At 31.7% G+C, this 17,436-nt stretch overlaps 1 protein-coding gene across 1 annotated transcript in view; it reads left to right on the forward strand.

Moving 5' to 3' along the window:
- Window positions 1–1,619: 1,619 nt before the first annotated feature.
- LOC143232356 (neither inactivation nor afterpotential protein C-like) overlaps window positions 1,620–17,436 on the forward strand; it is a 37,456-nt gene continuing 21,639 nt past the window's right edge. Inside the window, exons 1-10 of the mRNA XM_076467680.1 lie at window positions 1,620–2,073; window positions 3,752–3,927; window positions 4,801–4,905; window positions 5,613–5,712; window positions 6,455–6,531; window positions 7,332–7,474; window positions 8,530–8,595; window positions 12,746–12,836; window positions 14,777–14,941; window positions 15,896–16,012. Coding sequence (XP_076323795.1) covers window positions 1,941–2,073; window positions 3,752–3,927; window positions 4,801–4,905; window positions 5,613–5,712; window positions 6,455–6,531; window positions 7,332–7,474; window positions 8,530–8,595; window positions 12,746–12,836; window positions 14,777–14,941; window positions 15,896–16,012 — 1,173 coding nt within the window. The 5' untranslated portion in view covers window positions 1,620–1,940. The remainder of the gene's footprint in view (window positions 2,074–3,751; window positions 3,928–4,800; window positions 4,906–5,612; window positions 5,713–6,454; window positions 6,532–7,331; window positions 7,475–8,529; window positions 8,596–12,745; window positions 12,837–14,776; window positions 14,942–15,895; window positions 16,013–17,436) is intronic.

Genomic DNA, 17,436 nt, shown 5'->3' on the forward strand with positions numbered 1-17,436 from the left:
GTAATATGAGCACCGTATTTCTAGTTTACTTCTGAAGAAGGAAGATCTTCCTCTCGAAAACACTCGGATTTTAGGGTATCGTATTTTTGTGTTCAATTAATTACATGAACCTACATATATTTCTAACATCAATGTTTGTTATGCTATTCTCCACACTAAAGTAAAATGCATGAATTGTAAAGATGTACATATACAACAACCCATACAGAATGTTTATTTATGAGCATGTGTGGAATAGCCAATCGTGAAGAGAAGGGAAGGGGTGATTAACATTTTTTTAGAATACTGTTGTCTTGCCATAACTAAAATATCATAAATTCTGCCTATCCTTTAAACGTTTGATCAAGTGTAATACGACTTATTTGAAAATTTATAACACAGTTTATTTTCTATTGTCTCTGGAGACATTTCCTTGGCACATAGAACTAAAAATACTATACACATTGTTAACAGTTTCAGAAAGTTGTAATTTTCGATTTACCGCAATTAACACACCAGTTTCCTATTGATTTTAACTCGCTAAATCTTTGGAGGCAGTAAGTTTCTCAGGAAAAAATGTGTTGCTTTCTAACAGCTATTAGTAATGTCATATACAAAAATAGTACTTAGAAGAACAAATATAATAGGATTCGTATTTATGAGAAAGCTATTAAGGCTGTTGACCACCACATTCAGTTTTAGAGTGCTGACCAGTGGGAAGGTTGCCAATCATCATCCACACTAAGGACTTTGTATGTTATTCTTAGAACACACCAACAGATTACAGTGTGGGAATATTTTGTGGCATTGCACGTATTCGAGTCTCGTTCGCCAGCTTCGCAATCAAGAGCTCCATAACAAGAACAACCAACACGCAGAAGTAGAGAACATGGGATATTACCCTTCTAAAATAACAAAGTAGTTTTCGTAATGGTTTTAGTTAAAATATCTTGCTATGTTCACTTAATAAATGTTAGTATATATGATTTACTTTGGAAAAACACTTATTAGTCATTGATTTTATGTTACATTCCCCTTAAAATCCTGGCAATAAAAACAAAATACTAACAAACTTTTAAAAGTATGGTATAACTGCAATGAAATATTATTTTATGTCAAATAACAAACAAACCACAACGCCTGTCTTGTAAAAGTACCAGTCGAGTGAATCATGTTTTTTTTTTCCTTCGTCTTGAAATTTCATTTAAAAACGCGTGCAATTCTATTAGCGAAGGTTGGTTTTGAGGTTAAGCAGCGGATGATATTTTCTAATGAAAGTTAATCTCGTAAGCAGCAAACTATGGTGAAACGTTTCACATAATACAAGATAGACTGAAATGTGGTGCTTAAAATACCTGTACAAAGTAATTACAAGGGATTCCGAAACCCTATAATGACCGTTCATCTCCAAGTTTGTAATGGCCATCAGATGAGTTGACCACATGGTCACGAGACTAAAACACAAGCTCACCAACTGTCTTACGAGGAAGCCAAATAAGAAAAATTATTAGACTAACACAGGAATCAAATACCTTTCTTTTATGATCGTTGACAGCGTATGGGATTTCGAAATCATAACGAGATTTCTTTTTGGCGTTCGTAATCAATTTACTATTGGTTGAAAAAAATTACACGTGCGTGGCATCATCTAGTTAAGGCGGTAGAAGCTGTTTGTAACCGTACCCTGAAAAATATTCTGGAACGAAATTTTCACTTCCGCTTTCTAATATCTGTGGTCGCTCTTTTTACGAAAAAAAATCGTATCATGAAGTCCTAAATTTGTTGTGTTACTCAGGTATATATTAAAACAGACAGCTAAAGTCTGTTACCTCCAGTTATTCTTAAATTTGTGATCCCACTTGTTTCTGTGTTATACAGGTGTATGTCAGTAAAACATATTGCTAAAGTGCATATATATATACGTGTAGCTCTGTTTAATTTCTTAATTTGTGAAACTTGTCATGGAGTATAAGTCTATCAGTGAACACATACCATTTAAGACTCTGCCTGATCCAGGTGATCGGTTTGAAGTACAAGAACTCGTTGGAACAGGAACTTATTCTACCGTATACTCTGCAATCGATAAGCAAACAAGTAAGAAGTCGTTGTTGGTGTTGTTTTTTTCTTTTCAGTATTACAGAAAAAAAGAAATTTTGTGAATTATCGCTGCTTATAATTTTACTACTTGAAGCTATGGTGCTCTGTTTCAGATAGTATATACAAGGCAAAGAGAAAAAACGTGTGCTTTTGTACGAGCCTTTCGTACATATATTTTGATTATTTATGCTTCGTAAAAATTTCATTCAGGCAAAATACCTCGAAAAATTAGATGCTAAAATAGTTCTAAGACAATTAATAGTTACATTCTTTAGTACATATTATTGTTTTTTACCCTTCTATAAAATAGAACATTCATCTATTGGTCAAAGCGAAAGGACCTGGGTTTAAGCTTTACATTTTAAAAATACAAACCAGTTAAGATGAATAGGAGTGAAAGCTGCTTAAAGCATTGTATGTAATAAAGCATAAGTTGCTTTCTTCATTTTTCTGAGCCAGTACTACAGATTAAGTTTCATTTAATCCCATGCAGTTTGGCTGTTGCTTAATATACATCTTTCTGTATACAGTTGATGTACTAAGTTCTTTGCTTGCATATGATGGTTTCTTTCGTCATTATTTTTACCACGTTCGTTCTGTCTTCAAAAAGCATCATAAAAACTATTCAATAAGTATAAATATGTGATAAGACTAATAACTAAGCATTAACTTTTAGCTTTGTTCGATTGAAATTATAGATTATTAATTACGAGACTAATGGCAGTCAATAACAACAAAAACACGTGTATATGCTAGTTGTGTCAAGTTGCGTATGGAGGGATCCAAAGTTAGAGCTGTATTATTTCACTGAGAACACTCCGTATGGATGCATTGTCACTGTGATAATCAATTTTGTTATCAGATAAAGAGCAACAATGTAAACGGAGGGTTTTGCTTGCTGTTTATCTTTCCTGTAGTTGGTAGTTCTAAATTAGAGATGTCTTTACTTGAACCTCACGGGTGTCTGATCTGGCTGTTTACTATAAGGTATCGTTAAAGTTGAAATTGACAAAAAAAAAAAAAAAACGCCTGAAAATCAGTTTTATAGTATTTGCAATGTAATGAACAGGAAAACGAACCTGTCTTTCCACAACTTAGTTTTTATACTACCGTGGTATTTTTGAATTCATGAACTTTGTTCTAAGTTATTCATTCTCCGATTCAGTTCGTTATTATTTTCATTTGTAACTATGAAGTTTCATAGCCCTTACATTAATTTAGCTTGCACTATTATTAACTCATTACTAAATTATTTTACAGATACACATTTAATAAATTTTATAGTTTGACCCAAATATATTAATCTAGTAGACTAATTTCAACGAGTGTTTTTATTATAAACAGAATATCTTAACAATATGTAAATTTTCATTTAAAGTACATGTTTAAAAATATAAGTAAATTATTATAAAATATTAGTAATGATGAGGAAAGAAATAAACTAATGAAGAACCTGATTATCGTGTCAATTTCCCACAAGTCTCTACGTGTGGCATTTGAAAAACACGTGAATCTGTATCCGATATAGTTGCTTTACTTTCCAATCAGTCGTGTAACAAGTAGTTATCGTTTTAATTATCACGAAAATACTGTAGCTAGTTAGTGTTTTAGACCTCCTTTCGTTGAACTTTCTGTTCATTACCTGTTTCTCTTGTTTTCTCATTGCTTCTGTAAGACAAGAAGGTAGCGCTGAAGGTTATAGGGCACATTGCAGAAAACCTACTTGATATCGAAACCGAATATCGTACTTATAAAGCTGTAAGTGGAGTGGATTTTTTCCCCGAATTTCGTGGTGCTTTTTTCAAGCGTGGTGAACGAGAAACTGACAATGAAGTATGGCTGGGGATGGAGGTATAAAGTTTCTTTACGTATATTTATATTTAGAAAAAGCAGAGAGAACTGATGACTGGATTTCTTTTAACCTTTTCTCAGATCTATTTTATTGAATTTTTCAGTTTCAATAATTAAATCTTTATGTCAGAAATAAGATGTATCAACTAAAAATTCAACACTGAGATATCTGTTCTTTAGAATGAAAGAGAAATAGAATTTCATTGTGAACCTGACGATGACCGAAGGTCGAAACGTTGTTCGTTCCTCTACATAAAAACTTTTCTCAACCCAAACAAGCCGCTTTTACATATACATTTTTCTCTACAAGTGGGTTTTCTCGACATCACTGAGAATTACCTACGTTTTGAATATAGATAATACTAAATTTTAAAAGAACCTTTTAATGTTGATAATCGGAATATATTTTACATCTAGATTTTAATGTGTTCGTAACTGAATATTTGAAAATATCTTTAAAGTACTGACAGACTTTGAAAGTTGGAATGAAAATTTGCTTCAGAAACTTAATTCTATCCATTCCATCTTGAAAATTGTATTTTTCAACATGATATCGATATCTCTGAAATTCTCACCGTTTGTTATGATTATATCTGTTCCTTCTTATTCTTGCACACTGTAACAATAAAATAATTCAGGGTAACATGCATCGTTCACTTAGGTGGATTAACAGTAAGGATTAATCATATTCGGTTTTATTTTAGAAATAACGGGTGTTTTAAGATCTATACGAATCTGGTTATTTTCATAACAGTAAAAGTTCTGGAAAAAATAGACTATCTTCATACTTTAGTCACAGTTTCTGTAACAAAACCAACTTGGATCGTTCCCAACATTATGCTGAATGTTTTATCATTTTATGTTATCTCACAGTTCTTGGAAGAAGGGACAGCAGCTGACTTACTTGCAACACACAGAAGGGTTGGTATTCACTTGAAAGAAGACCTGATTGCTTTAATAATCAAGGATGTTGTGCGAGTAAGTCATACACTCATTTAAATCACTTGAAATATATTATACGAGTAAATTATAACTCATTATATGTTGTATAGGTTATAATTTCATTTAAATTACTAGAAAATCCCAGTTTCACAGATACATTATATATTAATATCAATTTTTTGAACGTTTAAAACGAATTTGAATTCATAGGTATGTAACATAACGAAATTGTAATAATTACTGTAAAAAATTCAACTGCAAATAAACTGCTTTCTTTCAAATGAAACGTCGTTTCGTTTTCATAAAATTTTGTAGACAAAGATCGTACAAGATACGTACACTATTCTGATGAAAAATATATCTGAAATTGACTTATTGCAATACTTTCATCCTTATTAGACTTTATCTTCTCACACGACACTTCACGGGAGAATGTTATTTATTATACATGATACTTATATGTTCATTTAACTATTGGAACTCAGATATATTCGTTAGTCAAATTAGATCCACGACCTTCCCGATTGCTGTGCCACCTACCATTTAATCATTTATATTGTATGAAAAATGTTGTACAAGTAAGCTATAAATAACTTTTAATGGTAAAAGTACCGTAACTATTTTATGATGAAATTTTGTTAATGGATGTGTGGTTGGTTATAAAAGTTTATAACTGGCCAATGATTGGTTATTGAGGTTTGTAAGTGGACATGTGATTGGTTATAGAAGTTTGTTGTTTTCAGGCTGTGCAGTACTTACATGAAAACAGCATTATCCACAGAGATATTCGTGCTGCCAACGTAATGTTTTCTAAGGAGGGATATGTCAAATTAATTGATTTTGGTAAGTTTTATTTATAATCTAAAGAATTAGCATCTCCATGCAAAATTTATATTTACAACTTACTACTCAATAAAATTATTTTCACGTAATTTTTTGTAGTTTAAATGAATAGCTTCTTCATAATATTTGCCATTAAAGGATCATAGTATGTCAAAACTATTCAAAATGAAACACGAATTAATCAAATGGAAATTTGATAAATTTTGGTTCAGGGAAAGAACCTCTAATTAAAATGAGCATTGTTATTAGAATATATATATATTCATTAGTTAAAGGACCTATATGCTAATTTACGGTTTTATTAACAAGTAATTCGCCGTAATTAAGTACAGGAATGTTTCACCTGATTTTTGTTGTTGTTTTTAAGTTGAAGATAAACGTGCTTAACTTTATGAGGATTAAGAGAATGATAAGTTTCTAGAGAAGTAGAGATACTTAAACTGTATCAACTAATTTTCTCTGAACTCTTTAATTTAACATAACAAGTTTCTGAAACCTTATCTGTTCGTGAAAACAAAACTTGTTATTTATCATGAATCACATTTCTGCTCGATATAAGTTTTGTATTGTATGGATGCTATTCATGCTTTATATTATCATAATAACACCACAGAATCCGCTTAACGAATATAGTGTCAAATTACAATTACCCCAACTTTTTTATAAATGAATTGATATTTTTGAAAGGAGGTATTTATGATCAAGCTTGATGCACGTATATATATATATTGCATATTTTCAGGTCTCTCTGCTTCGGTAAAAAACACGAACGGCAAAGCACAGTCTTCTGTGGGCTCCCCCTATTGGATGGCTCCCGAGGTAGGATTTCATAAATACATAAGTAAAACAACTTATAATATTGTAAAGATTCGTTGATCGTTGATAAGGCCGAAACTATTCAAGGCGCTATCTGCGCTGTGTCCACCACGGGGTATTGAACCTCAGATTTTAGGGTTATAAGTTATAAAGCTCACTATTGAGCAAGAGTGGGCCAGATTTTAAAACTACATATTGAGAAATTCTATAGTTGTGCACAAATACTTTAATATGTAGACTTGTTTTTACGAGGAAAAAGAATGATCTCATGAGACCATTTATGAATTTACAGAAAGGACAATATTAGTAACAAGCAAATTTAACCAACAGTGGAAGCTTTGTTACTCTAATTCATACTTTACATCGAAAGAAATACTTCCTTCCACTGTTTTTCCTCTCTAAAAATTGCAAGTTTTTTTGTTTTCTAATGATGTTTCTCCCTGAGACGCAGAATAATTTTTATTATTGAAATATCTTAATGTCTCTTTAAAATGTATCTAAATTATGGTTGCAATATCTTCAGTTTAGTGGATATTTTGGCCCTTTCATCTCTGGATATTCTGGATATTCCAAATTCGTAGATATTACACCAATTTACAACCGTGAAATACTCCATCCCTTTGTAATTGCCCTGAGGTCTATTAAAAATATGTACATTTGTATCTTACTGCCATCTGAAGTCTAAATACTTATGTTTCACATCTAATTAATATTTGTTGTTTAAACTTGGTTTTGACGAAGTGTATAAGGTAAACTTGATGTAATTTATTTAACAGCTCTAACAAACTCCGTGTATTTTGTAGGTGATATCATGCGACTGCCTTCAAGAACCTTATAGTTATGCATGTGACGTTTGGTCTATTGGAATAACTGCTATAGAATTAGCAGAAACAGCGCCTTCACTGAGTAATATCCATGCTTTACGCGCCATGTTCCGGATTAACAGGTCAGCATTCTTAACTAAGGTGTTATTTGTTAGCATAATGGTTATTCTAAATGATTTTGATCTGATAACCTGTAATACAAAACAGGTTTTTACACACTTTTCAGGTTTATAAACAGTTCTTCTTCAAGTTTCATATACTTCTGGTTGATGTATATTAAATTAATGTTCCGTTCAATCAATAACGCTTTCTAACAGGTGAGCTTCACATTTCTAGTATTCTCGTGCATTTTATTCCACGTTCGTCAAATCAAACCTTAATTTATTATTGATCAGATTTCAGCCACAAATAAACATTTAAGATAGAAATGGAAGAACTGAAACTGTTTAACTAACTTTTTCCACCACTCAGTAACCTAACTACAAATTAATGGAATGATTTTGTATAAACAATATGTCAGAAAGTTCAGTAAATTGATGTTACAAAGTAACATAATAAGAATAAATTCAGTAACAAAGTTATAACACATTCTCACAACATTAAGCACAAAGTAGTTAGGCTTTAACAGTTAATTGCTGTTATAACATGCATACTAATGTAAGACAAGATAGATATTTGAAACAAATTTCGTCTCATTCTTGAAAACAATATAAATTCTAATTTTACTTATCAATAGTATAGGAAGGAATTGCAAACTTGGGGTGCCTGCTAAGCCTAATAATAATATAATTTAAAGTTGCTATATAAGTCAAATATGTAAAAGTAGGGGTGCTGTACCCCAGCATCCTTGGTTTATATTGATAAGCATTGTGCATTCCATTATTTCACTGACTTCTTTACGTTTAACTACTTTGGTTCTTCTTGGAAAAGTTTGCTTCTTATTCTAGTTTAACGCTGATTGGTTGAACATTTAGGTCGATTTGCTTCTTCTGTTATAATATATTCTAGGCTATAATCTTATTTAAATAAAGTATTATTTCGTTTTTCTTTTGTATAATATTGTTTTAATTTTATTATAAATCTCTACAGTTTCGAAGTGTTAAGATACATTTTATTTGGTAATTAGAATTATTATTTTCATGCTATTATTATTAAAACACATGTTATTTTTACCCAGAAATCCTCCTCCTAATGTCAGGAGAGAAACACGCTGGTCAGAAACATTGAAAGATTTCATCAGCGAGTGAGTTTTGAGGTTTATCTCTTATTATCATTATATTTCATGTTAGTTCGTTTATTAGAGTATCAAAATGTTTAACGTAGTTTGACTTCTATTGGCTATAAAGGAAAAAATCTAATTGCATGTATTTATTACATGTTTTAGTTGCTATATAAAACATATAATACGCTGTGCAGTGTTGTAACAACTTGGTATTTTTATGATAAACGTTGGATTGAAATAATTCCTCAGTACAATATCGTAATGTGATAAGTTATTTTAGAGCACGCGATGTTTGATGATAATGTTAGCAAGCTATTTTTGCTGTTCAGAAGCTCTCTATTTCATACAATCTGGTACGTTTATAAATTCAATATCATTTTAAACAAAAGTACCAAAACTTCTCGTTAGTTTTTGTTTCTATGTTTCACTTCTAATATTAAAAGTTATATATATACTATTACACTAGTAACATTAAAAGATACATTAAAATGTTGTCCTAACAGCCTCAACTATGACATGAGTACAATGAATTATTTCTCATCATTCTGATTTCAATATATTATTTTTTGTTTACCTTTATTATCTATAACCAAGGCTTAGCGGGTAAACAAACTGTAGGATTGGCGAGAAAAAAAAATAGCAATAAGAAATACAAAAATAAAGAGAAAACTAAAGTTTGGACAAATTAAGTGAAAAAAATGGAATAAGGAAACTAAGAGAAAGAACAAAATAAATAATATACAGTTTAACACTAAGGGGAAGAAGAAACTGATTAAACCGAAACACAGCAAAATTTGTAATGCTAGTAATACCATTGTAGTAGAAAGGCATTAATAACGTTTAAATACATGAATACTTATTTTTTTCCTGAACTGGACTGTGCTGCGCCACCTATTGTTATAACAGAATATTATAAATCATCATGGAATCACCTAGGTTTAGAACCTTCTCGAATTTACTCTGAACCTCAGTACAACGACAAAAAAGTTGTGGCCACAGCCGGAAGGTTACAAGTTGTAGCCATGTTGTTGTGTCCTTGAAAGAGAAACTTTACCTTGGTTTTGTAATAGGTAGTTGAGGTTAACCTAAGATGACCCATCCAGATGGAATGTGTTACCTTTCTTATCTAATAAAACTGGAGTTCAGTACTGGATTCTCTGTGTCGTCCAGGCATGCGATGGACTTTGATTTAATCTAAAGTTTTGTGACGCAAATTACAGTTTCCTACTATTTGATTGTATTGCCAATTGGTATACAAAGTAAAGTGTTTCATCCATTTTTTTTATTTCAGATGGTAGCCACCGTATGTCTGAATTAACAAATTTAATGGAAGAACCAGAAGACACATGTAAACGTCCTATTAAATATTTTTTGAAGAAGGATTGTCAAATAGTTAAATAATGGTTATATAAAGAAGACAATGAGCAAATGTTAACAGCAAGAAAATAAGAGATACTAATGCGTTTTTCCAGGTAATGAATAATCAAAGTTTGAAAGCAGCTCTGAAAACAAGAATTAGAAAACTTATAGCTATCATAAAGTTTTCAGTTTCTTACACCTTGAAAAACTTCAGACTGTCTAGCTGAGTATAAGGATGGTAGATTTTTGATATTAATCCACAATCTTTTGTCATTTTTATCTTTTAATAACATTTGAGGCCAACGAAATGCAGAGAACACTTAAATTAAGAAATTAGGAAATAACTCAAAATGAATTGTGCAGATGCTATATATAATTTGCAAAATCATTCACAAAATAACAAGCTAAGGGGAAAATGTAAAATTCTACTTTTTTTTATGGATTGTACTCCAGATGTGAGTTACAAAGAACACTTGACAATGATTGTTCAGTTCATTATAGAAGGTTTTGATAAAGTCAAAGCTAGTCAAGATCTGTTTAAGAGATTTATCAAAACAAAAGGCTCAGTGACATTCATGACGGAACTGGTACTGTAAAAACTTTACTTCTTAGGATTCAGTCTTAAGTTTACAATAATTCGAGTCAGAAAGATAAGAACAGTGGAATTCATTCTAAAGTTCTGGCACACAATGCTATTTCAATCATCTAATTTTCTTGTTAAAATGGTACTGGAAAGACTTGTCTGAAAGCTGTATATTTTCTTTTCTTTTGAGTGATTCAGATATTTTTTTCTTCTTTATATTTTCTTTCTGTGTTCGTAAACAAGTAGAATGTTCTCAAGAATTTTGTAATTACATTAATTATTAATTCAGTCTCAGGCATACGAAGAGAGAACAGATTAAAAGTTGTAGTTGCTGTACGTTACCAAGTTATAGAGGAGTAGAATGATTGGTTTATTAGCCCTAGCAGAAATCAATTAGCTCTTCAGAAGTTAAGGAGTGTGTGTGTTTTCTTATAACAACGTCACATAGGATTCTCTGCTGTGTCTACCGAGGAGATTCGAACCCCTGATTTCAGCATTGTAAATCTAAAGACTTACTCCTGTCCCACGGGAAGTGGAACTCAAGGAACAATAAGGTGTGAAGCTTATCTTTGGATCCTCAAATTTTTATGTTGTCTCGTGATTTATTTTATCAAATGAACAAAGAAGTAAAATACTACAAACCTCTCACTTAGATTTTTTTTTCATTTGCGATTCCTAAAAATATATTAAGAGATTTGCAAAACCTCTGAAAGGTGTGAAATACTTGTAGAAGAAAGGGGGATTGGTGTGAAATTTCAATCAGTGTCTGAAGTTTGTTTAAAACAAAAGAAATATGTGTTTTGATCATAAGAAATGGAATGAACCTGTTCAATTCGATGCAACAGTTGAAGATGACTTTCTATACAGTATTGAACACCGCTTTTCAGAAACTGAAAGAAAGATTCCTTCACATCACATCCTTCCATTACATGTGTGCTATACTGAAGCATACAAGTAAATGAAAATTCAGACGAACGTCAGAACGTCCACTGAATGAACCTATTGCTTTTTCAGGTCAAAATCTCAATCAAGAGACACTGAAGCTCTGTGGTGACAAAGAGTTAGTAATTCCACTGGGAGTGATCCCAATTCACGCAGTGGATCATCTAGTAGAAAATAAAGTCATTTCTCTATTCTCACATCTTCTTACAATTTAGTTGGGAGCGAGGCTTCTAAATATCTAAAGTAATCAAAACTCTATTGAAATCCAAGATGTTAAAAAGACATTTAATTGGTTTCTTTGTCATATAACTGATTATCACATGGTGAATCGTTGTGTTAGAAGGAACTGGTTCTATCCTTTGTTTCATTAACAAAAAATGTTAGCTTTTGTTTTCGTTTTCGTCATGTAGGTATTGCAGCACAACATGTGAAAAGTTTGGTTTCTAACGGAAAATTCAATTTAAAAATTTTACGTTTATTTAAGGGCAGGATCGTTAAGAGTTCATTAATATACGAGATCATCCTGTAATTTTGTTAAATGTCTCATTTCCGGGACAAAAGCTTTAGAACGTATATATCAGAAGCCATTTTGGTAGGTCCGACCTCTTTAACAATTTAGATCTGTCAACCTATTTAGGCTGTTGTATGTATTTTCGTTATATTATAGTTTCATTTTTAATAATACACATCAAGTTTATTTTAATAAACTGTAATAAAAGAGAGATTTGCTTAATATTTTTTTTTGCTACCTTGCGGTGAAACACAGAAGTCCATCTGTCTGTTTGTTAAACCAAGATTCTTCAACATATAAATAATTAATATTTGGTATTAGTCTTAGCTTTTTTATATATTACGAATATTTTCACTTGAGGAAAAGATCGTACAAGTTCAACCTGCCATTGTTCAAAGCTGTTTTATTACGAGACTCCATGCAGAACATTGCACAATTTTAGTTGTTAAACTCTGTGTAACGGGAAAATCGAAAATTATAAAACGCACGGTGGTGAACAATTACCAACAAAATTGATTAGTATCCCGCGCATAGCCAGCTTTTTTTAAATTCAAATGTCAAATTAAACGTTGTCAGAAAATGTGTTTGACACCCGTTAACTGAATTAATAGAAACATAGGCACTAGGTGATCAATTAGTAAATTAGTAAAACTAAAATTATATTATTATTTGTGTAATTTAATCTGATGGCTGTGAGTTTTGATAAATGCAGGAAACCCCATTTTGTTTAAATTTCTAATATTTGCTTGTTATTATTTTCATTTATTTTTTTGCAGATGTTTGGTGAAAAATCCCGAATATCGACCATGTATCCAAGAAATTCCCCAACACCCATTTTTAGCTCAGATTGAAGGGAAAGAAGATCAGGTTTGTGATCCCAGTATCTTTTCACGGTGTTATTAAATATTGTTTATAAACATTATACATGTTCATTGAGAGAATACAGACAGTTAAAAGAATTTTGTTAATCAAATGTATGTCAGTATGTTACATGAGTTTCGCACATTAAATTATTAGAGATTGTAGTGTATCTTCGATGAGAAATATACTGTTAGATTATATTCATTATTTAAAAATTAAAAAAATATAATGGTCGAGATAAGACTTAAGTAGAAACAACTTGTAAATGTAAAGTAACGTTTGTTTTATGATGATATGCTTTGGTATCGATATATCATTGTAATTACATTATTGTTTTTCAGATGTTTTAAAAGAATTTTATACAAAATATTGTGTTGTTCTTTCATTGTGCTGGTTGTGTTAAGGTATTGAGTTCAAATAAAGCCCAGTTCACTTTACGATTAAAAACTTTTCACTAGCTGCTTCCATTTCTACAATGTTGTAGGCATAACTTTACAAATGACATTCAAACGGAAATACATTGTTAATGGTAGTGTACTAAAGAAAAAATAAACTTAATTTTAGGCATAACTTTACAAACGACATTCAAACGGAAATACATTGTTAATGGTAGTATACTAAAGAAAAAATAAACTTAATTTTAGGCATAACTTTACAAATGACATTCAAACGGAAATACATTGTTAATGGTAGTATACTAAAGAAAAATAAACTTACGATTTCGTGGCTAATCGATTGAATAATTGAACACATGCGATAACTAACGCTGATTCAAACACTTTACTCAAAATGCACTCTTAAAAACAACTGATTTTTCATTATTAATTCACAAATCACCATTCTCTTGAAGTAAGACACAGATTCTTGTACTTATGATCTACCCATGTTTCAGGATGCTTCAAGAAGTTACTAGATATTCATGACGTGATCTGGGTCGTTCTAGGTCTGGTTACAAAATTTACTTGATTTCGTTTTGCGCTAAATAACGCGTACGGAGACACGTTAAATTTTATTTTGAGTTTGCTAGTTTTGAATATCGCGCAAAGCTACACGAGGGTCATCTGAGCTGGCCGTCCTTAATTTAGCAGTGTGAGACCAGAGTAAAGTAAGTTAGTCATTATCACCCACTGCCAACTCTTTTAGCAACGAATAGTGGGATTATCCGTCACATTATAACGATTCCACGGCTGAAAGGACGGGCATATTTGATGTAATAGGAATTCGAATTCGTGAACTTCGCATTACGAATCAGGTGCCTTAACCACCTGGAAATGCTGGGCATTGATTTTTAGAAGGAAAAATTTAATAAGTGTGTGTTTTCTTTTATCAAAGCCACATCAAGCTATCTGCTGATACCATCGAGGGGAATCGAACCTCTAATTTTAGTGTTGTTAATCTATAGACTTACCGCTGTACCAGGGGACATTTAATAAGTAAACAAAGGCTTAAAATGTTTCTAAAATCTTGTTTTTCTTCTGATATTTGAGTAAAGCTCTACATGGACTATGTGCACTATCCATTTGTAATGTTGAATTAACAGACTAGAACGGCAGCTCAACAACAACACACACCGAGAACTCTTGGTTTACTTTATTCTAATTTCAAACTTTGATCAGTTCTCTTAAAACGCTCCTACGGCTCCAAAGTGCGAAACGCAACTTTGTGGCACTGGGCGAACCACGAACCTTCACACTCATAGTGTAGCATACTAATTATTAGGCAACACCCCCTCTGCTTCACTAGAAATAACTGGTAAATTCAAAGTGACATTTCATCTGTGCTAATATGGTATCCTCATATCACTGAATAAAACTTAAGAAAATCTCAGTTTCATAAAGAATTTCTTGAGTTCAGTTTCGCATAAATATGTTTATCAAAACGTAGATAAAAACTGTTAGATCGAATCTGTCGTAAAAATTAAAGGTACATAATTTTAAATTTTATAGATTCGCTCAGACCTGGTGGATATCTTGAAGAAGAATTCTGGGGAAAAGTTGCGACATAAGCCACACAACGTAACTTTCAAAAATGGTCATCTTAAGACAATCAGTGGACAACCACATGAGAAAATTTATGTTGATGACCTGGCATTTCTTGACAACCCGACGGAGGTACGTATCCTGTAGATAACTAAATATTTTAACCCGCGATCCTTAGGCTACGAGTCGAAGTACCATAATCACCTGGCCATGCAGGTCCCGACGTGTATTTGTTTTTATAACAAGGACACATCAGATTACTTGCTATGCCCATCGAGGGGAATCAAACTCTTGATTTACACAACGGGCTATCCATGCTCTGCCCACAACGGGTATCAAAACCACATTTCTATCAGTGTAAGTCCGCAGCCATACTTTTGTGCCACTGGGAGCTCAGTACGAAGACTTACTATTTAAGTTGCTGGACGCTGTGACTGTGAATTTCTATATGATAGGAGAGTAGAAATGGAAGCAAGTAAACTGTCGTCCTTGTACACTAGGAGGATTGTGGAACGTCTTCATAGAAACATGCATCGGTTTGGACATGATAGTCTTAGACCAGGCATAAATATTGTTTTTAAAATCACAATTTTTCTCGTACAATTAATCGAAGCTTGGATAATATTTATTTAATGTTTCATCGTGTCTGACACGTGATATAAATGTCATAGTGGCCTGGCTTCAGGAACAAAACACAATAGTCTGATTAAGCAATCAGTTGTGTCTTAGCTATTTGTATATACATTACTTCTTACCTTTAACCTTTCCTTCAAGAATTATAGAAATAAACTTGGTAATCCTGTTTTTAAATGTTCTTTATTAGCTGAGTTTAAAGAATATTTTGATTTTAGTTTAACAGGGAAAGAAAAGAATAAATAAAACTAACTGTAAACTAAACAATCCACATCTCATTCAGTTGTTGAATGAGACTAAATTCAACATTTAGTCAACAATTCTCATTCAAATGAGAATTTCTAAAGAAACTGGAGTGTAGATACTTAAAAAAAGTTGTTCTTATATATTTTATACATAAAATGGAGAGGAAAGTTTATGACATCGCTGTTGTTTATATGTACGTTACTATAGGAAGTAGTCCTGGAGAATCTGGAGCAGCGATATAAAAAAGGAGAGATTCATACATTTGCCGGAGATGTTTTGCTGACTCTAAACCCTGGCAAAGTTTTCCCGCTCTACGGAGATCAGGTAAACATAAATATCTTTGTTGACTTGCAAAACTAAAAAAATCACTTACAATCTATTCTTTGAGTTTTAAAAATAAAATGATTCCTTATCGAATAACTTGTAGTCCTTAATGCACATAAAACCTTTAAGTTGTATATTCAGTAGCGCAAGACTCAAAAAAATATCGCAAACGTATGTTAGGTGCAAACAATTTAAAGGTTTTTTTACTTTACAAACAACATTGTTTGTTCAGTCGTTAAATGTACGGTTTTTGACTTAATCGAACAATGTTCGATCACAAGAGAGCGCTGATTACTTTCTTTGAAAAGAATCTAGTATTTTAAGTCTAGAAGATAATCATCCACAAATGACGAACACTTCCAGAGATATGATGAACAAAAATGGATACTTTTATGCACAAACTTAGACAAATTGGTTCAGAATACACAGTCTAGGTGCAGAAAGATGTGTTCTGTCGAAATACAATTGCACTAACTGCTCCTATTTTTTCAGCAATTTACTAATACACAGGCTTAGATTTCTATCTGTACAAATGTACCTCATACTTGTAGGCGAGTTGATCAACAATGTGATGCTGCAGAATCTGGTTTTGATCTTTAGAACGACCAAATTTTATTGTAACAATAACGAATGGTATATATACACACACAAAAGAAGTTTTATTTTTAAATGTTAATAAGTATAAATTTAACCAAACTCGTCTCAAAGAAACATGTCATTTCATTTAACTATCAAGAGAAAAACTTGATGCCACAAAGACTTTGAATTTGTTTTCATTCTTACTAATTAGTCTATGGGTGTGTGTAATATATTGTTTCTGTTCTGGAAGCTAGCAAAAGTTAATATATATATATATATAAGCATAAGTACCGCTTTCTGTTTTAGATACCAGTGACAGCTAATGTATCTATACCTATAAGAATGAATACTGATTTCTGTCCTGGTTAGTAGCAACAATTAATATATTTATATCTAAAAACATAAATGCCGGTTTCTGTTCTGGATGCAAGCAACGGTTAATACATGTATAAGGATAAACACCGGTTTCGTGTATTCAAGAATACTCTTCAGCTTCCGAAACTTTTTTGATAACACCTAAAACATTGTTTGTTTTAAATGAATAATAATAAAAGAGTTTTAAGATGTATGTAGTTTCTGACACACAAACAAATATAATATTCACAGAATTTGATTTGATATGTTTAATATTTTTTGAAATAAAAAGATTGTTTGAAGTTCCAGACACTAATGTAGAAATGTTTTTAATAGTTTATAAATTTCTTTTTACTATTTGAATGCTTCTAATTATTAAAACTTAAACAATCGGTTTCAGTATCAGTTGCATACTTAAAAGTATACAACAATTTTAATCCCTTTTTCCTCATTGCTACCAAATTTTTTTTCTTTCTTCTACATGCATTTAT

Source organism: Tachypleus tridentatus, chromosome 11 (assembly GCF_004210375.1).
Source record: "Tachypleus tridentatus isolate NWPU-2018 chromosome 11, ASM421037v1, whole genome shotgun sequence".
In the NCBI taxonomy this organism is placed as follows: Eukaryota; Metazoa; Arthropoda; class Merostomata; order Xiphosura; family Limulidae; genus Tachypleus; species Tachypleus tridentatus.